This window comes from Athene cunicularia (assembly GCF_003259725.1).
Source record: "Athene cunicularia isolate RWA chromosome 11 unlocalized genomic scaffold, athCun1 chr11_part1, whole genome shotgun sequence".
Taxonomy (NCBI): domain Eukaryota; kingdom Metazoa; phylum Chordata; class Aves; order Strigiformes; family Strigidae; genus Athene; species Athene cunicularia.
In genome coordinates this window covers 7,705,898-7,723,661 of record NW_020799113.1, presented here as the reverse complement: position 1 = coordinate 7,723,661, position 17,764 = coordinate 7,705,898, and the positions used below count along the sequence as shown (strand labels likewise).

At 41.0% G+C, this 17,764-nt stretch overlaps 2 protein-coding genes across 6 annotated transcripts in view; one reads left to right on the top strand and one right to left on the bottom strand.

Moving 5' to 3' along the window:
- The window catches only part of LOC113484325 (fatty acyl-CoA hydrolase precursor, medium chain-like), a 29,004-nt gene extending 11,246 nt beyond the window's left edge, over positions 1 to 17,758 (bottom strand). The window contains exons 1-3 of one of the 5 annotated variants that reach the window (XM_026856645.1): positions 17,442 to 17,627; positions 6,877 to 6,991; positions 5,217 to 5,516 (exon numbers count right to left, since the gene is read on the bottom strand). In XM_026856645.1, coding sequence (XP_026712446.1) covers positions 5,217 to 5,256 — 40 coding nt within the window. In that variant the 5' untranslated portion in view covers positions 5,257 to 5,516; positions 6,877 to 6,991; positions 17,442 to 17,627. The other 4 variants (XM_026856650.1, XM_026856646.1, XM_026856644.1 and 1 more) reach the window with 4 other exon arrangements.
- CIAO2B (cytosolic iron-sulfur assembly component 2B) lies at positions 2 to 1,930 on the top strand (the record flags this gene model as incomplete). Its single annotated transcript, XM_026856688.1, has 5 exons — positions 2 to 113; positions 201 to 280; positions 534 to 659; positions 1,127 to 1,172; positions 1,708 to 1,930. Coding segments are annotated over 5 exons (462 nt in total), but the record flags the coding sequence as incomplete, so codon positions are not given.
- Positions 17,759 to 17,764: the final 6 nt, after the last annotated feature.

Here is a 17,764-nt window from a genome sequence, read left to right as displayed (position 1 = left end):
GCCGCTGGAGAACGCCAACCCCCTCATCTACCGCCGCTCGGGGGAGCGGCCCGTGACGGCGCGGGAGGAGGACGACGAGCTGCCCGACTCCATCGACGACCGGGAGATCTTCGATATCCTGCCGGGAGGGGAGGGCCGGGGCGGCGGGGCCGGGCCGGGCAGGTCGGGGCAGCTCCGCTCCGCTTTCCTTAACGCGACACATCTCATCCGCTCCATTAACGACCCCGAGCACCCCCTCACCCTGGAGGAGCTCAACGTCGTCGAGCAAGTGCGAGTGAAAGTAAGAACCCGCGGGGCCGGGGTCCGGCCGGCTCTCCCGGGCCGTGTCGGGCCGCCTCTGCCGCCTGATGAACTTACTTTTTTTGTTTCTAACGTTAAGAGGTTTGTAATAGCAGCTAAACATAGTGTTTTAAAATGTCAGCGAGGAAAACTATAAGCTACAAAGTACAGCTTCAAGCTGCATTTCACATAAATTGCCTCCAGACAGTAACGCCTGTGCGTTTTGTACATGGGAAATGTTTGGTTTTCAACAGGTGAATGACGCAGAAAGCACGGTGGCGGTGGAGTTCACTCCCACCATTCCTCACTGCAGCATGGCGACGTTAATCGGCCTCTCCATAAAAGTAAAATTGATCAGATCTCTGCCGGAGAGATTTAAGGTAATAAAATCACTCTGGAAAGCAAAAGGCAGGAATTGTGTTGGGGGAAAAAAAGGCAAAAAAATAAGCTAAATTACAGTGAAAAATACGAGAGCTTTTCTCATACTGCGGATGGGGGAAACACTCCAGCAACCAGAGAGGGCAGCGGACTAAAATATCGATGCAGAATCACAGTTCTGTGACAGTCATGTCAAGGTGAGTGGGATATGGAGCGAAGTCACCCGCAGTGCTCTGCGGCGCAGGAGGAGGAGAGGTTGTGCCTCACCCCCTGCATGAAGAAGGCTTAAGCATATGAGAACGCAGAATATTCTGTGATGTTAGACTTGACTTTATTCTGCCGTATACAGTAACTGATATTGGCAAGAATGGCCTTTTTTTTATCTGTTTTTGTCTTATTAAACATTTTGAACTTGAACTTCCAATGTTTTGTTGACTTGTCCCCTTTTTCTTTTGTGATGCTTTTTAAGCTGGATGTTCATATAACACCAGGAACACATGCCTCTGAGCATGCAGGTAAGGTTTTTAGTGCTCTGTTGTGCAGTTGTATTTTTTTAACCTTGAAAATTAGAGAGGAGATTCCTGCACCTGCAGAACAGCTGTCTAGTGTCTGGGACTTTATGTGCATCAGCTTCTGGGAGATGTTGCAGAACAGAAATGTGTAATAATGACACTTAGGTATGTTCTGTACTGTACTTGAAACATCTCCTCAGGCAACCTGTACTCTCAACTACTCATTGATTTGCCTGGGTTATATAAGACTCAGAAAATGGTGAGAGGCTGGGGAGAAATTTCTTCTTCTGTTAAACTTACACATGTGTAGCTCCCTGCTACCAAACCATAAACAGCTCGCTGGTTTAACTTGTGATAACATGCTAGCTTTCACCTTAGACTGCAACCCTGCAGTGAATTTAGCATCCACAGAATTACTAGTCTACCTGCATACCATAGCAGCAGTGTGATTATGTGTCTCAACATAAGATACTTTAAAAAAGACATTGTATACCAATGTTTGACCAGTTTCTTGTGGTATTTTTTTTTTTTGGCACAGTTAATAAACAGCTTGCTGATAAAGAACGTGTAGCAGCTGCTTTGGAAAACTCTCACTTGCTGGAAGTGGTGAATCAGTGTTTGTCTGCCCGATCATAATTGCCCGATGAGGACACATTGGTATTTTGCTATGTTAAACTCATTTTGTATGTAAGTGGTGATGCTGCTGTTACACTATACATGTATCTATGAGCAAAATAAAATCACTTGGATTTTCTTAAAAGTTTCATTACTCATGCAAAAAAACCTATTTTGGAAATTAGCTTACAGGCAACTACAAAAGTATAATGAATATTAACTTTTAAGTTTTATTAGTCATGGCATAGGTAGGATTTTTCTTTAAAAAAAACTTGTTTCAACCCGGTTTTAACTAGTTTCTCACTATCCAAAATTAAATATAAACTGCATTTTAGAAGTGAATTTTGCACATGGGACTTCACAAGTACACCAAGCTAAATGGCAGTTAAAATCTTTACATTCGTATGACTGTTTTGGACTGCAAATATAATTTTAGCTTCAGACATCAAAAACTGTGTAAGTTCATGTGTGCAAAGTTGTAACACCTTTGAGCAGTAAGTATAAACACTTCTAATCATCTGCCTAGGTTTTTCTGTATTAACTTGGATTAGCCAAATATGGAGGGCTCTTCAGACCTGTATAAAACATGATTTATTTTTAATTACTCATTACTTGTGGTAGGAAATACAGTATCTTTGAGGTAGGGTTGGGGGTTTTTTTAAGCACCTGCCAGAATATAGGAGAGAGAGAGTCATTTGTAGTTTTCAGTACAGTCTAGCTACCCTCTGCTGAAAGACTTTCCTGGCAGACTGTGACAGCTAAAGGACAAGTTTTGCTTTAGAAGTATTGAGATTTAATAATAATACTTAGCCTGTGCTTCTGGTGTGGGAAATGTGACATTTACTGAACTACTGTCTGGCAGAAATGGACAATAGAAAAAATAATTAAGATTTCCAGAATTAATTTGAACTTCTATAAAAGATGTTTCTAATGATGGACCACATGGAAGAACAACCTGTTATAGAAATCCTATCAGATACTTCGGTGCCTGTACACATGCAATATTACCTTCGTCATCATCAGTTATCTAGAGAATAATTAATACACTTTTTAAAAAGTAGATTGTGCTTACCCGTTTGATGGTAATGCCTTATGTTTCAGTAGTATTTTCTCTTGGAGGGTCTCAGATGCTATTTAAAAAATGTTGAAGCTTGTGAACACTATGTAGACCACAGCCTAGTAGTCCAGTCTAGTCTGTGTTGAGCAGCTGAGGAAACCAAGGTAGTGGTGAGCAAAGGGAGTCATTGAAAGTCACACAGCAAAACAGGACAGAAACAAATCCAAACCTTCCCATTTCAGAAATGAGGCACCCAATTTCAGAGGGCTTCTGCGGAAAGCCAACTGCAGAAAGCCTTAGGCTGCTTATTTGGCTTAGCATCCCTTGAATGATCAGTGCTTGTTTGGATGTATGAATGAAACTGTAAATAAAGACAATATTCATGTTGGATCGGGAAGCGAGCAGAATGACCCAGCTGTTAACAGTATCTCTCATCTCTGCTTCTCTTGCTGAATCACTGAACTGATTAGTTCTGACATTTCCAACATCCACACCACAAATGAAACTTCAGCCATGGCAGTGCATGCAGGCAGCACAAAGGCAACATGCTTGGTTGACTGATTTTGTCTTCTGGGGTTTTTTAATAGAAAATAAGTTTTGCCCTCACAGATTTTGGGGAAGAAAGGAATGCAAATATGTACCAGGGGGAAAACAGAAGGATGACTAAGCTGCCAACAGATTGCTTCAACCTGCACTCCAAATAGAGAACAGATCAGTAATTTATGCTTTGTTGTATCTCCGCTGGGCTTTCACCACTACATAATAATAGTGTTAAATAATTTATTGGGATGTTAGCACCTGACTTGTGAAGCACACTGTACACAGTAACCCTGCGAGTCCACTTTGCACCATCTACCTTCTCAGAGAAATTGTTTGTAGTTGGGGGATGACTTTCCAGTAAAGGGACTATTGTGGGATATCAAAGGGAAGGTCTGGCTTCTGATGTTTAAGGATGGAGCATTCTATTACATTATATCTGGCATATTTCTTCAAGTGATGTGGATGTTATGAGATGATAGAAACAACAGTAAGGACAACCACTTTGCTGAAGATCACAGCTCCTCCTGTACAGGGCTCCCTTAGCTTGGATATTTGCTGAATGATAATGTACCATCAGTTCTAGCAAGTCTTCCATTCCCTGGTTTTAATGATCATTACCTGGGCTCCTGCTATATGGAGATTAAGTGGGAGAAGAACACATTAATTTGTTACAAATACTTCTTTTCAGACTTATTTTTCCAAAAAGCTACCCCTAAATTTAGCCTCTGGAATGCTTTCTAATAGGACACATTCCATCAGAAACTATGACTGTTTAGAGCAGCTGTGTTGAATACAAACAGCCTCATTCAAGTCCAGGAACAATGCCAGAAGCAGACATCTGTTTCACATTCCTAGGCTCCGGGCAGAGCCTTCCAGGGGTGGCTGAATGGCATTCACTACTCTCAGTCTGCAGACACTGCACGGGGAGCTCCCTAGGGCAGCTGGCGTGTTGTGCACTGGAGTAACCTGCCGTGTGTTTGAGCCTGCGGACCGACACGGTGCATCTGGGCTTCCAGCGCAGCGCGCATACCTGGGCCTGTCCACACAGTCCTGCTCCCTCTTCCCAGCTGCTCCCATACTGCCACTGCTGCCTAGTACCAACAAGCTGAAACTTCTGAAGGCTGTTTATCCCCTGATTTCACAAGTGGCAGGGAAGCAGCTCAGCAGCTTTGTATCTAAAGATGCAACTAAACTCTTAATGGAAGAACTTCACACTTTAATGGTAATATTTCTTGTGTACCACACACTGGGAACTGTTAAAAAAAAATATTTCAGTCTTCTGGCCATGCTTAAGATTGAAGTGTTTATGTCAATAAAGTGCTTTGATAAAGATCTCCCTCTGAAGCTTTGATTTATAAACTACATGTTTTACAATGGGGTTTTTTTTTATAGCTGTTAAAAAAATTTCCGTTTAGCCTGTCAAGCAGACAACTATGCCACTTTCCCTTCCTTTTCAAAATGCACTGCTTGGCATATACAGACTGAAGAAGTGGCAGAGTAAACTTTCTTCCCTAAACAAAAGTTTATAGAAAAATCTTTCAAATGTTACTATGGAAAGGTAAGTATCGGCAAAGAGAGTAAAACCAGGGGAAGGTTATTACCTGTGTGTTTAAGTCTGCTGATGTGTCTCACAACCATTTGCCAGCAACATTTAATAGAAAGCACATAATACTTTCCCACAAAATGCTAAAAAATACACATTTTACAAAACGTACAAATAGCAGAACCCTCATTTTGTTCCACACTGCTAGTTGCAGAAGTTACACTATCACATTCTGTAACCTTCTTATGTATTTCTTACTATCAATCCATACATTTCTTCTTTCATGTCCTACCTGTGCAGAGCTTTTGCATCCTGCAGCAGGTTATCTCCATTCCTTAACTTTCCTTTCTGGATCAAAGAAGCAGCCTTGTCTGCAGTGATAAAAACATGCTGGCTGTTTGGACCCTGCTCTCCCAGCTTCATTCCACACACTCCGGGTTACTGAGTGACTTGCCACCTGTTGCATCAGTTTTGTTGCGTTTCAGCATCTTGTTGCAGCACACACAAACTTCAGATGCCAAGGCTGTCCTCTGTAGTACAGAAGTTAAAACAGTCTCTGGTCTCTGTCATTAGCTCAGCTCCCCACGCAGGGCTGGAGGGAGTGAACAGAGCAGAAGTTAATTTCCAGCAAGTCTGTGGAACAAATGTAACAAGGAAACGGGGAGCAGCTGCTGCCTGGGAGCTTTGGGAAGGCCCAGGAAGGGAAAGGGAAGGAAATGTCAGGGGTGTACACCACCTCACTGTGGTACCACTAGCCTTGTCTGTGGCAACACAGCGAACAGGGAGCTTCTACAATGCTGAAGGCTTTGTCCTCCAAATTGCAGGGTGAAAAGCCTTATGCTAGACATCCCCTATCCCTCTGGTTTCCTTGTTCCCTACAAGCCGACTACCTGAAGCAGACTCTCCCGTGGGGCCTGCAGCCAAGGCATGGCCACAGCGTGGTCCCCCCTCCGCTGTCTCTTCCCGGGCTGTTGCACAGCTCATCCCATCCCACCAGTGCCCTCACGCTGCTGCGGGTAAGAAGAAAGCCTTTGCTGTCCCACCGCAGGTAAGTCACCAACAGCACCAGGAGACAGGAGGATCAAGACAAGTATTTATGGAAAACTAATGCTTTATATTGACAGAGGGGGATGCACACCTCACCAGATCGTAAGTGCAGTGGCCAGAGTGCGGGCAGCACCTGTGTCCGTGCTGAACCAAGCAGGGAGACCCAAGTGACTGGCAAGTCATCCCTGCCAAACTCCCTCTGCTCAACATGATCCTCCCCATTATTTTGATGTAACTTTGAGATGATGGTTTATCATAGCACTTTTTTTCCTGATCTACACAAATTAGTTTCATCTGGGTTCCCATCAGATGTGGCACACATGGCTTTGACCAAAATAACCTCAGTAGATTGTCAGGAGCTTGCTTAACCCCAGGATGCCTGGCAGCTTGATTTCTCCACACTTTTGCTAATGGAAGAGCTGGCACATGCTCTGTCTAAGGATTATGAAGGTATCTAAGCAGCAATACTTTTTATTTCCTCTGCAAAGTGACAAATAAATCATCCATGTAGTCTGAAATGCTTGCAGAGAAAAACAATAAATGACAATAGATTCCATTTTTTTTCCCTAACAGTTTTAATAGAACAAAACTAGTTTTATTACTGAAAATCAGAAAATGGTTTCATTAACACTGCAGCCAACTCTTTTAAAAACACAATTACTTTTGAGGTAGACAGAAAATAATGATTAGGACTGAGTCACATAAACAGTTTCTCTTCAAATTAGTACTGACTTATTTTCACAATAATGTTTTTTAGACACTGTTTTTTGAAATATAAATCAGTAATGTAAAGGCCCCATTAAAGGCTACTTTATTAATGATTCTTACTAATGACAGAATTTACTAGGAGCTTGAAAGAGGAGCTGCTATTTAAAAAATTTCTTCCCCTTCCCCTTCAAACTCACCATTCTGGGTGTGGTCCTGCAAATTGAGGTTATACTCTGGGTTATATTTTTGGCATAGAAGTGTTGGACTCTTGTCACATTTATTTTTGTTGGTTAGAAGAACATTGGGCCATTCCTTGTAAAACAACTGCAAGTTAATATTTTCAAACAAAATGTTTTATCAGCTTTAACCTCAATCATAACTGCCTTAAAGGCATATGCCATTTGTGTGTACACATTACAGTTCATCTGTAGCCCCAGCACTTAACTCCATAGAAGATATAGTTACACAGTAACCAAGTCATATAATTAATAGTTTTTTGCATTTCATGGCTGAATAAATAAACAATATAGCATAGATGCAAATTGTATACACATCAGTTAATGTATCGTATAAGTTTTAACACTTGCAAAATATTCTACTAATACTTAAAACCGCAGGAGCTTTGCTATGAATGTTACAAAGACAGTGTACCTCCCTCTAACATTTTACTGCGATCTGGTCTTCATCCTCTTAAAAGCTGCTTGAGTCTTTCCCTGACTACAAATAAATTGCATCTTTTTTTGGCTTGTAGGCCTAACTGGGCAATCTGTGCTTCACCATGAAGAATGACAAGATGAAAGAGACAACATGGTATGAATCGTGCCTTGGTCCAGCTGGGAAAAATGGAAGCCATCCCACAGAACAGGCTCTGGAATACACAAATAAAATAACATGCCAGAGAGGAAATACATACACGAAAGCTGCCAAGACTGTGATGTAATGTCTCTGATTAGTTACATTCAGGTCTGTACCAGAAGAGAAGAAATACTTGCCACAGAAACTGCAATGCACAAACACCGATGACTTGAGAGTGCCCTGCTCCAGGACAGATGTTTTCCCTGGTGCCTGCAGGTCTCCTGCCAGCGCCATGCATGGCCTGTCCCAGCCACACAGGCTGCCCTGCTGCACCCAGACTGGGAAACAAAATTTGAAAGCTCTTTAAGTTAAATACATTTTTGCATGTACAGACAAACTGTCAAATTAGCAAGATGCAGAAAAGGGAATATAGGAGAAATGGGAAACAGGATAGCTGAAATCATGAGCCGATATCGCGAATCCTGGTGTGGCTCAGGGGCTGATAACAGCACCCCAGAGGATGGTGCTACGATTTCACACAGGTCAGTGGCTGTCCTGACACCTGGCCAGCACAAACCCAGATGGGAACAAGGGAAGATGTTTTCATCCAGCGTCTCAGAGCTCCTGCTGCCTCTCAAGGCTGGCAAGAGTCCCTCCAAAGCACAGAAGCTGGCCTGGCACCTCCATCATCCTCTGTTTGCCGGGTTCATCACCGTCATCTAGGGCACCAAGGCATCAATGCCTGTGCTGCAGATTCTAGATCACATCAGTTTTTTGGTTCACACTTAACTGAATCCCTGTACAAGCATAAAATAAGTGTTCACCATTAAAAACAGCTCTACCCTACATATAGTGATGGACTGTACACACAACAGTACCTTTTCCACTCACAAAATCTCTTTTTTAAAGCTGACACAGTTTCAGCTGAACTGAGATACAATTTATTTCAGCTGACTTGGTAATTATTGAAGCATTCCATTTTAATTAGGATGACGGTTAATGAAATTTGCCATAAAATCGTTTGTGGGTTGTTGTCTTCATAAAAAAACCCTTACAAACATGTAATAGATATAGAGAAATAAATAGGAACAGTATACAATGCATTGTTATTTTCTGTCAGAGCTCATCAAAGGAAGCCCATACTGGACGGTGACAGGATGACAGACCCATTTGTCCAATGAACCGTTTTCTTCTTATAAGGCAAAAAAGTACTGCATCTGTATGAGATCATCTAGAAAAGTCCTCCTTCCTGAAAAATACTATACTCTTTTTTGTTGCCTAGCTACATGCTGCTGTTACCTTAGAAGGCTGTAGATTCATCTGTATGATTCTGGTGGTGCTGATGTGCTTGAGCAGAGGAGTAATGCCAATATATAACCCTTTCTTTGGTAAAGATTATGAAAGGAAGGGGAGAGTGTGAAAAGAAAGAGCCTTTGCAGAAAAGCAATTTACTGTATTCATCATACTCTTTTTGAGATTAATTGTTGAATAAAGCCCATTTCCCCTCACAGTCCTGGGTGCATGAGCAAGCAGTGAAATCACAGATTTGATGCTTTTGACGTGAGAGTCTGATGCCAAGGAAGCATTTGCCTGGTTCATGTTAATTACTGTGTGAGTAAGTGTAGAGAAGGGAAAAGACTGTCAAGGCCTGATTCTGATCTCATTTCCAAAACTGTAAACACGGAAAAATGCCATGAAATGCTACCAGTTTGCTGAATTTCATTACCACCGGAGAATGGGATCATCACTGAGTCCTTCTTTGAATATAAGTAGCTTTGATGATTTGGAAAATTAAAGTCCACTTAAAATGCCTAAGGCCCAAAGATTTACATTGTAACGTGCCTGTCAAAGAAACCTCTGACAGGGAACTCTGCCCTCAGGCATGAGACATGCAGAGATTGAGAGCTGAGCAATAATTCTCTGGCACTTGCCCAATGTGATCAGCAGCTCAGCATGCCACTGCCTCGCCAAAGATTTCAGTACGCTGGTATTCACTAGATGTGGGGAAGTTGCTTGCGGGAGGACTAAGATGAATAGGGGAGTAAAGATATTTCATGCCTGCTTCACTGCAACTGGTTTGGGTGTAGAATGTCCTTGATATGTGTCAAGATTGTGCAGTTTTATTTTTAGGACTGAAAGACTTTTAGTACTGGAGTTTTGATTCAGCTTTTTCTAGTTAGGGCTGGTTTTGAACTTAAGGCCTGCATTTGCTTTCATAAAATAATATTTTTCAAGTCTACTATCCATATTCTTTATATAAGGTACACACTTCATATCTCATACTTCATACTATTACCTCAGGCTAGACTTGTGCTGGCTGTATTTTATCATAAGCCTAGATCCTGACCATTTTATTATTTTTGGAGAGAAAGTGGTAGATAATGGAGCATATTATGATGATCATAATTATTATATTCTTTCTCAAGAATAAAATAATAAAGAACTTTGGTAATTTAAAGTGAAGATAAGAGAGTTTATGTGATTCTAGTACAATTCCGCAATAAGAATTTTCAAGGTCTTCATCAGAATATCTTGTATAACAGCAGAGGCAAAGCAGGAAATGAGACATTTAAAAGAAACAGAGATGCCTATTACTGCTATGATGCAAATGTGGAATTTGCCAAACTCAGCACATTCCAACTGGACAAATTCTGAGTTTCTCCTGGAATAGATGATAACATCTCTCACATCCAAATTCCTACCCACTTTACACAAACGATTCCATGACATCACTCACCACAGGAAAAGACACCATAAATTCTGCACTGGCTTATAAAGATGAGTAAAGCCTTTCTAACTCAAACTCAGAAGTCTCCTCTCTGAATGTGAGGGTTCATCCCTGCTTCATTTGTTGAAACAAAAGGGAAATGGAGTTTTCCTAACAAGGGAAACAAGATCAGAATTTATCACCTAAAGCAAAAGGGCAGCTATGTTTTAATTCTGGGCACCACCAGGCCCCACCAGGAGTCTTATATAAGGTGCAGCAATTCTAAGCCTTATAAATGCACATTTGGACACAAACCTAAAGTTCTCTGTATACGAAAAGATAGATTAAAAAATCCTTATCCTTTTTTCTTATCTAATACACAGAAGAGGGCAGCACAGTTAAAGTTTCAATTTATACTGCCACAAACATTATAAATTGTGTAAGTGATGGATCATTTTGACTCTGTGCACTGGAAGTCTGTTGGTCATTTCCTCAGAGGACCACATGTCTGCTCCTACTAATGGGTCTTCACTGCAAGGAGACTTTTCCTTCCTCATCTGTCAAATTCATGGAAGCATCTACAACATGATGACATTATCCAGGTTTTCAGACCTGGCATCCCCTGATCTTCTTCCCTTTGGTCTCTCTGTAATGTGTTGAAACATAAGCAACGCTTTGTCATTGGCACAATCTGCTGTACTCCTGGCACCCTCGCTGTAATATCTTGCTGCAGAGTTTTCCCTTACAGCTATACCATCCTTTTTTTAAGTTTCTGCACTTTTTTCTGCAGTACTATGTGAAAGATGCCAGCTAAAAGACAAACTTTTGAAGACACTGTCCTACAGGTGTATGGAAGAAATGGGCCCTGCATGTTACCAAGGGCAATTCTACCAATTTTCTACCCAATTTCCTGCCTATTAAATCCTTAGTTCCTCAATAAAAGAGAGTTACAGTAGGTCCATGAAAATGTTAGTGCTCGGTTGACAGGGTAAACAGATGCTAGGAATTCTCAGGATTAACGAAGAAAGCAGAAAGCATCAGTGTCCACTGTGGAAGTCCATGGGCACATGCAATTTGAATAATCTGTGTTTCTAATCTGTGTGCTTCTTGTCTGCCAATTTATAAAAAGATGCATTAGAAAAGATGAGAAGGGCAAGTAGGGATGATGTTTATACAAGGAATGACTGAATACTCTAGGTACCTCACCCAAAAGAGATAATTACTGCAGAAAACTATAAAATTATTACATGTATGAAGAAGACATGAGGGAAATTTTATTCTCTGCTTTGCAATATAGTAAATGGAGGTGCTGCAGGATATCAAAAATCTACATGGGTTAAAAAGCAATTAGAAAAATATGCAGAAAAAAACATATCAAGGGCCTCTGAACAAAAGGAATACTTTTACCCTGGCAGTTGTATGGGGGGAGTTTTAATTGTGTTTACCATGTTCTTATTGTCCATTCTTGTTTAGATATCTTGCTACTGACAGCTGCTGGAAACCGGCTGTAAATTGAGTCTGATCCAGCACAGCTCCTTTAATTTGTTATTGTAAATAGATTCATTCCTCTTGCCAAGAACTATTGCTGGTAAACAATATATCTCACATTTGCAACTTGCTTCTTTACCATTATGTACTTCTTAGTAAGACAGACGGACAGACACATTTTTTTTGCCCACTCCTTAAACCAACTGTCTGTTGCAATCTGTAAATTCGGGAACCTTTTCACGGTATCAGACTTCTAGATATGTCTTGTAAAGGGCCTCTGAAATCCACACTAAGGAGTATACATCCCACAGGAACCGTAACAGGATATTTAGCATTCCACTCATGGATGGATGATGTATGTCACGTACATTGGCCGTGACAGATTTAATACTGAAAAAGACAAATTAGGGGTGATAAAAGAAAATAATTATGGAAATATCTTAGGTCATGTTCTGATTTTACTCCAAACTTGAAATGCAATAGGAGCAAACAGGTGATCACACACAGTACGTGCTAATGAGTTCATTCCTCAGTGACTGAGGAAACCAAGAGGGCATCCAAACTCTGACTTGTAGCAGGGTATAGCACGAGCTGTTACTGTGTTGGTAAGAAGTAAATTGAATCTGAAAAAGTAAAAATCATTGCAAATTTGAAGTTAGACTGAGACAGAATGCTTTTCCCAGATATATTCTAATAGGATAGTTTATTAACAGTGTGGTGAACTCTGTGAAAAAGAAGTGGGGGAACTGCACAGGCAAAAATGAAATTAGATATGCCACTGGTGCAACTTCTTTTTTTCAGAGCAATGATTCACCTGGTTAAGTTGGTCATGAGGTTATCTAGTAGTGGAAGTTTTTGAGCTTACTCAAAAGCAGTGAGAAATTCAGAGCAGCAAGAAGATGAATGACATTTCCAGTTATTTTTATCCCAAGCTATTTTTTGCATTCTTCTGTATGAGTTTCAGAAAGACAGGCCTTTGCTTTATGTTGCAAGCAATGGACCTAAACCATACCTATTTTATCATTTTCTCCCTGAAAAATGCAAACAGTACTACATTCTTTTGCAGTGCTTATTAGTGACCTCAGTGACCTTTATCAGCTGGTCTGAAGCTGAGAGGAAGCAGTAGCTGTAAGAGGAACCAACTTGTGATTAATTTTGTAGATATAATAATGGATTTAGTTAGGTTTCTGCTTGCTTTTCCCCCTCGGCACTCTATGTGAGCCTTCTAAGCTATGTCGATTTCTATTGACTCCAAAGCTCATATTTGTCATGTTATTGTTGCAGCCCCAATTCTTGGCTACCACTACTCAATCAAAAATATTACCTGCCATTAAATGCAAGAGTAATTATGAGAAAAAGCATGGCTCCTCTGCTGAAGGGGTGTGCCACCCTCCCTTGGCAATATCTAAATACAGGTTCAGCATGAATGTGACATTTATCAGGCTTTCCAACAAAGGAGTTAGTGCTAAGCTAACTGAAAGCTCGACCACTGCTACAGTTACTTATACAGTTCAAACTGTAGCCTGCTTTTACATCCCTATATATTAACTGCAGGTTAATGCAATATACCATATGCAACACAGAAAAAGGTCTAATACGTTTTTCATACAACCCACAAACTGCACCAGTTAGCCTGTATCTGTTCAGCACACACTAATCTGTGATTTTAAGGGTGATGGTGAGGAAAACTTGATACCACATTTGCGCTATATCCTACTTTTTGTAGGATAAGGAAAAAAAATCTTTTTTTTTTTCCTCCAATTTCCCTGTAGGTCTCTCTCTTGCTTAGGTTAAAAAAACCCAACACATTTCTTACTGCTGCCTTTGTCTCTTCTCCCACTGGCCTGAGTCTGTCAGTTCTGTAATTTAAATAATAATAAATGCTGCTATTTCTTTTTTAGTCCAGGTATTTGGGAGGTAGCCAAACCCATCCTTCTGCAGGAGTAATGCCTCATATAACTTGGCAAGAACAGACCTTTGTGGACATCTCTGCAGTCTGTATAGAAATAACTTCACCCACATAATGGTTGATTAATTAGACGAGGCAGTGCATATGAGCTGAAATGTAAGGAGAGGAAAAACCCATGACTTCCAGTGTAGAGTCACACTGAGAACAGTACTTTCTCCCAAACCTCACTGCTGCTAATCCAGTCTTTGGGGTGTTCAAAATATTTCTATTATTCCTAATCAAATGTGAAACAACTCCAATGTAAGACAGCAGCAAAACAAACAAACAAAAATAAATTCAGTGATAATATTAATTTGATTTAAAAAAAAATATAAGTGGTATTTATAATATGGCATTTGATCTTGAACAAACACTGATGAGGTAAAATCAGACATAGCTAATTCAACCCTCAAAATTCTACTTTTTGCCTGAAAATTCAAAGGGGAGAAGGTCAAGTGTTAGGTTATACATGCTTAGTTATCACTGCACCCCCTGCAAATTCTGTGCTTGTCATTTAGACCGTAAATGCACTCTGCACCTAATATAGCATATAGAAACTCCAAGTACAAGATTTATTACCCCAGTAATAAATAACTGGTAAAATGGGATCAGACTGCATGTTTTACATTTTCCATATGATGTAAAGTACTCAGACCAAGAGAGTACACTCGAAGTGAAAACTGACACTTCTCAAAAGATGGAGGAAAACCGAAAGGGAAAAAAAAAAAAAGAGAGAGAGAGAATAAGAGAGGAATGAGACAACAGAAAAAAAGGAACTGGATACACTACAACAGTAAAATACAAAGAAAGGCACCTTAAGTGAAAAGCATATGAAATAAGGAAAATGAAAATCATATGAAGATGAAATGAAACAAACAAAATAATCCCTTGTTAGAGAGCTCTGTGCTCAATTCCATACAATATAGGATATCAGTGTTCCTTTCCTTCTCAGTCTCAGATCCAGTTCTTCCATGAGAACCACAGGATGCTGGGCAGCTGAACAAAAGAGAAGTTTTTGGATTGATTCAGAAATGGGAGGTTACAGTGGCTCTGCCAGGATCCTAGAATAACCTGATCATTAGGATGTAGTTTACCTGATAATTAGGATGTAGATAATAAGGGGTCCCTGAGATGAAAAATGTCCCAGTGCTCCTGGCCTCAGCAGAATTTACTCATGACTTTTGTTAGGCTGTAACTCCTTGTGCAGCAAGGATCTGGGTTCACTGCATCTACAATCTGCCATGCAGGCTGGAGTGGACTTTCACCTTAAACATTGATAGACTCCAGGTCTGGCTCTATGTAAAATCCAACAAAATTATAAAATTCCCAGTTTCTAATTTCAGTATGTAAGGAATGGTCTATTATATTAGGCTTACTGAAAATGTCGTTTATAGTATGTGTCTGAAGTCCTCATTTAATTAAAACAAACCCTAGACCAGTAGAAGCTAGAACAAGAGAAAATAAGAGTAGAAAAGGAAGATATGAAAATCTCTTTTAAACAGAAATAAACTACAGGTAATATATCTGTTAGAAGCACAGTCACATAGAAGTGGAAATGGAAGGCGGGTGAGAAAGGAGATGGTTGTAAAACCCTTCAAAGAAACTAAAAGATCAGCATTTCAAGCCTCATATGCACCCCCCTGAAATCAACAGGTGCCACGTCATGTGTACACATGAGCGTACAGCAATAATTAACAGCAAATAGAATTACAAGCTATGTGAAGAAGCATGTTATACGTCTCAAGTGATTAACCTGAATTATCTGTTAATTCCTTCCAACTGCACAAAATAGCTGGACCTATTAAGATCAAAGGAGATAAACCAGCTACATGACCCCTGCAATCTCACCCTCTCTCCAGTTCCAGGCACAAATCCTGTGGTGGACAGGAACAGACCTAGCTGCCTTGGCACAGCACTCCTCTGCAACCCATCCCTCTAGGAACAAGTGAAGCCCCGGGGACCCAATCCAAGGCTTCTCTCTTTCTGTTAAAGGACAACTCACAGAACCCAGTGCCAGATCCTGAGTAGTATCCTGTAACTGCGATGGTATTCTATAACCATTAATTCTATAACCACTAATTCATTCACTGTACCTGGGTGCTGGCACAAAACAAGTATTTTCCAGAGAGTCTTGAATTTTCTGTATCATTTCTATTAGGTATTATTTTATTTTCAGTCATTTTTCCTGCTCAAACACTGCTCTCTCAAAGTTTTTATTTAGCGTTTTTACATATGCTTTTCCTGTTATTTTTTGGCTAGCAAGGAGTCTATCTGGCATTTACATCATTAAAATATTTATAATTATCATCAGCAAAAGGCCTGGAATAAAGTATGGCTTCTTTAAGTCCCATCAGTGGAACTCCCATTTTTAGTTTGGTTCCAGTCAGTAGTGCTATATGTGGCACAAAAGTGGCACTGTATCTTTGGTTCTCAGATTTCCCTTCTTTCACACAGAAAAGAATTAAAAATACCCCCACTTTATATGTCAGCTTCTAAAGTTTGACCCTGACACACAGTAAAGGCATGTGAAAAAGACCAGTCCAAAAGACTTATAAACCCACTCAGAATATCTTCAGGTGAGAATTTTAAGAAGAACCATTCAAATTCAAAAAAAGTTAACTGAAGACAAACCATTTCTGGAAGTGTATTTACATAATTAACTGTATATTAATACAGATGAATCAGGATGGCTTGGCAGATTCCAGTTTATCCAAGTTAAGGAACCATGCCGTACTTCAAAAGCTAACCATCATTTATTTAAATGGGGTTTAAAATGCTAAGCAGAGGTTTATAATTCAATTCAGTTAACTGAAGCACGCACTTCATTTCACCACCAAAGTCTGGCTATTTAAACTGACAAGGCTATTTTGGTTGCTGTTTTGTGAGTCGAGCAGAGAACTTGCTGGAAGCACTTGATGATCTTTAACTGCCACATTAACACTGCCGTTATCAGGGCAAGGGGGCCAAAACCACACGAAGAGCAGAGCGTAGACTGGAGAACTATAATTGGCTTCTGAAAATAACAGAATATTCACTCAATTTCATAGGAAAAATATCTGTTCCCTGAGGTTATCCCCTTCAAAGTATTTTTCTTGTTTATCTTTGTTGCAGTTAAGTAGCTCAAGAACTTTAACATGTTAGAAGAATAAAGATCTTTCTGAGGCAGTATGCTGTATTTTATTGGCTATGCAACCCCAGAGCCCAATCCCACACTTTTTTCTTTCCTTTATTCCCATCATCTATAACTTCATTTCCATCACCTCCCTATCTCTTGCCTTCTTTAGCCTTGTTTCTGCAGCTGATTTGCAAACCCTTGAACTTCCCCGAATTTGATGGCAACTGTCCCTCTACAGTCACAGGGGTTTTCCCGAGGTGATCAGGCTGTAATCTGGGAGCAGGAGCCAGAGTTATTTTGGCTGTGAGATGTCTAACACGTTTCGGTTGCTAGGTAAACAATAAACTGTATACACGATGCCTGGGTGAGCCATTCAGAATACAAGTATAGTTATCTGGTTAGTCGTTTCTTCACCCGATCACACGGTAATGACTGTGCCGTTTATGAGATAAGACTTTCACTGTTTCACTTTGCCGCTCAGGTAGAAATCAAGAGAAGAATTTGACCTTTATGTTTTATATTGGCCTCTTAAACCGTTAACACTGCACGTGGGCACACTGGCAAGCTTACTATGGAAGTGCAACACCTAACAGAGGTGCCTTTCCTATAACCCACCCCTGAACATTAAGTAAAGTAAGCACGAGGTAATGAAAACAGTGCCAATCTGCCAGTATACTTCTTAACACTGCTGGCTTCACCAGGACTGTACCTTAACTCCCGGACAATGCCGCAGAGCCCAACAAGCCGAGGCCGCCCATCTGCATCCAAGAGGCGCTCTCTCACGCAGGGCTGCAAGTGGAAACAAGCGCCGTAGCCAGGAACGCCGCCTCCCACCCCGCCCGGGGGGGCTCAGGGAAGCGGAGCCTCTCGGCTCGGAGCGGGGCCGGGGCAGAGCCGCTCCCTCGCTACACGCACCGTTATTCCCCGCCGGAACCTCCGCGCCCATCCCCGCCTCCCCAAGGCTCCCGCCTGGCCGTGCCACCGCCCCGGCGGCTTCTCCGCGCCGCCGGGACAGGAGCCCCGCCGCCCCCT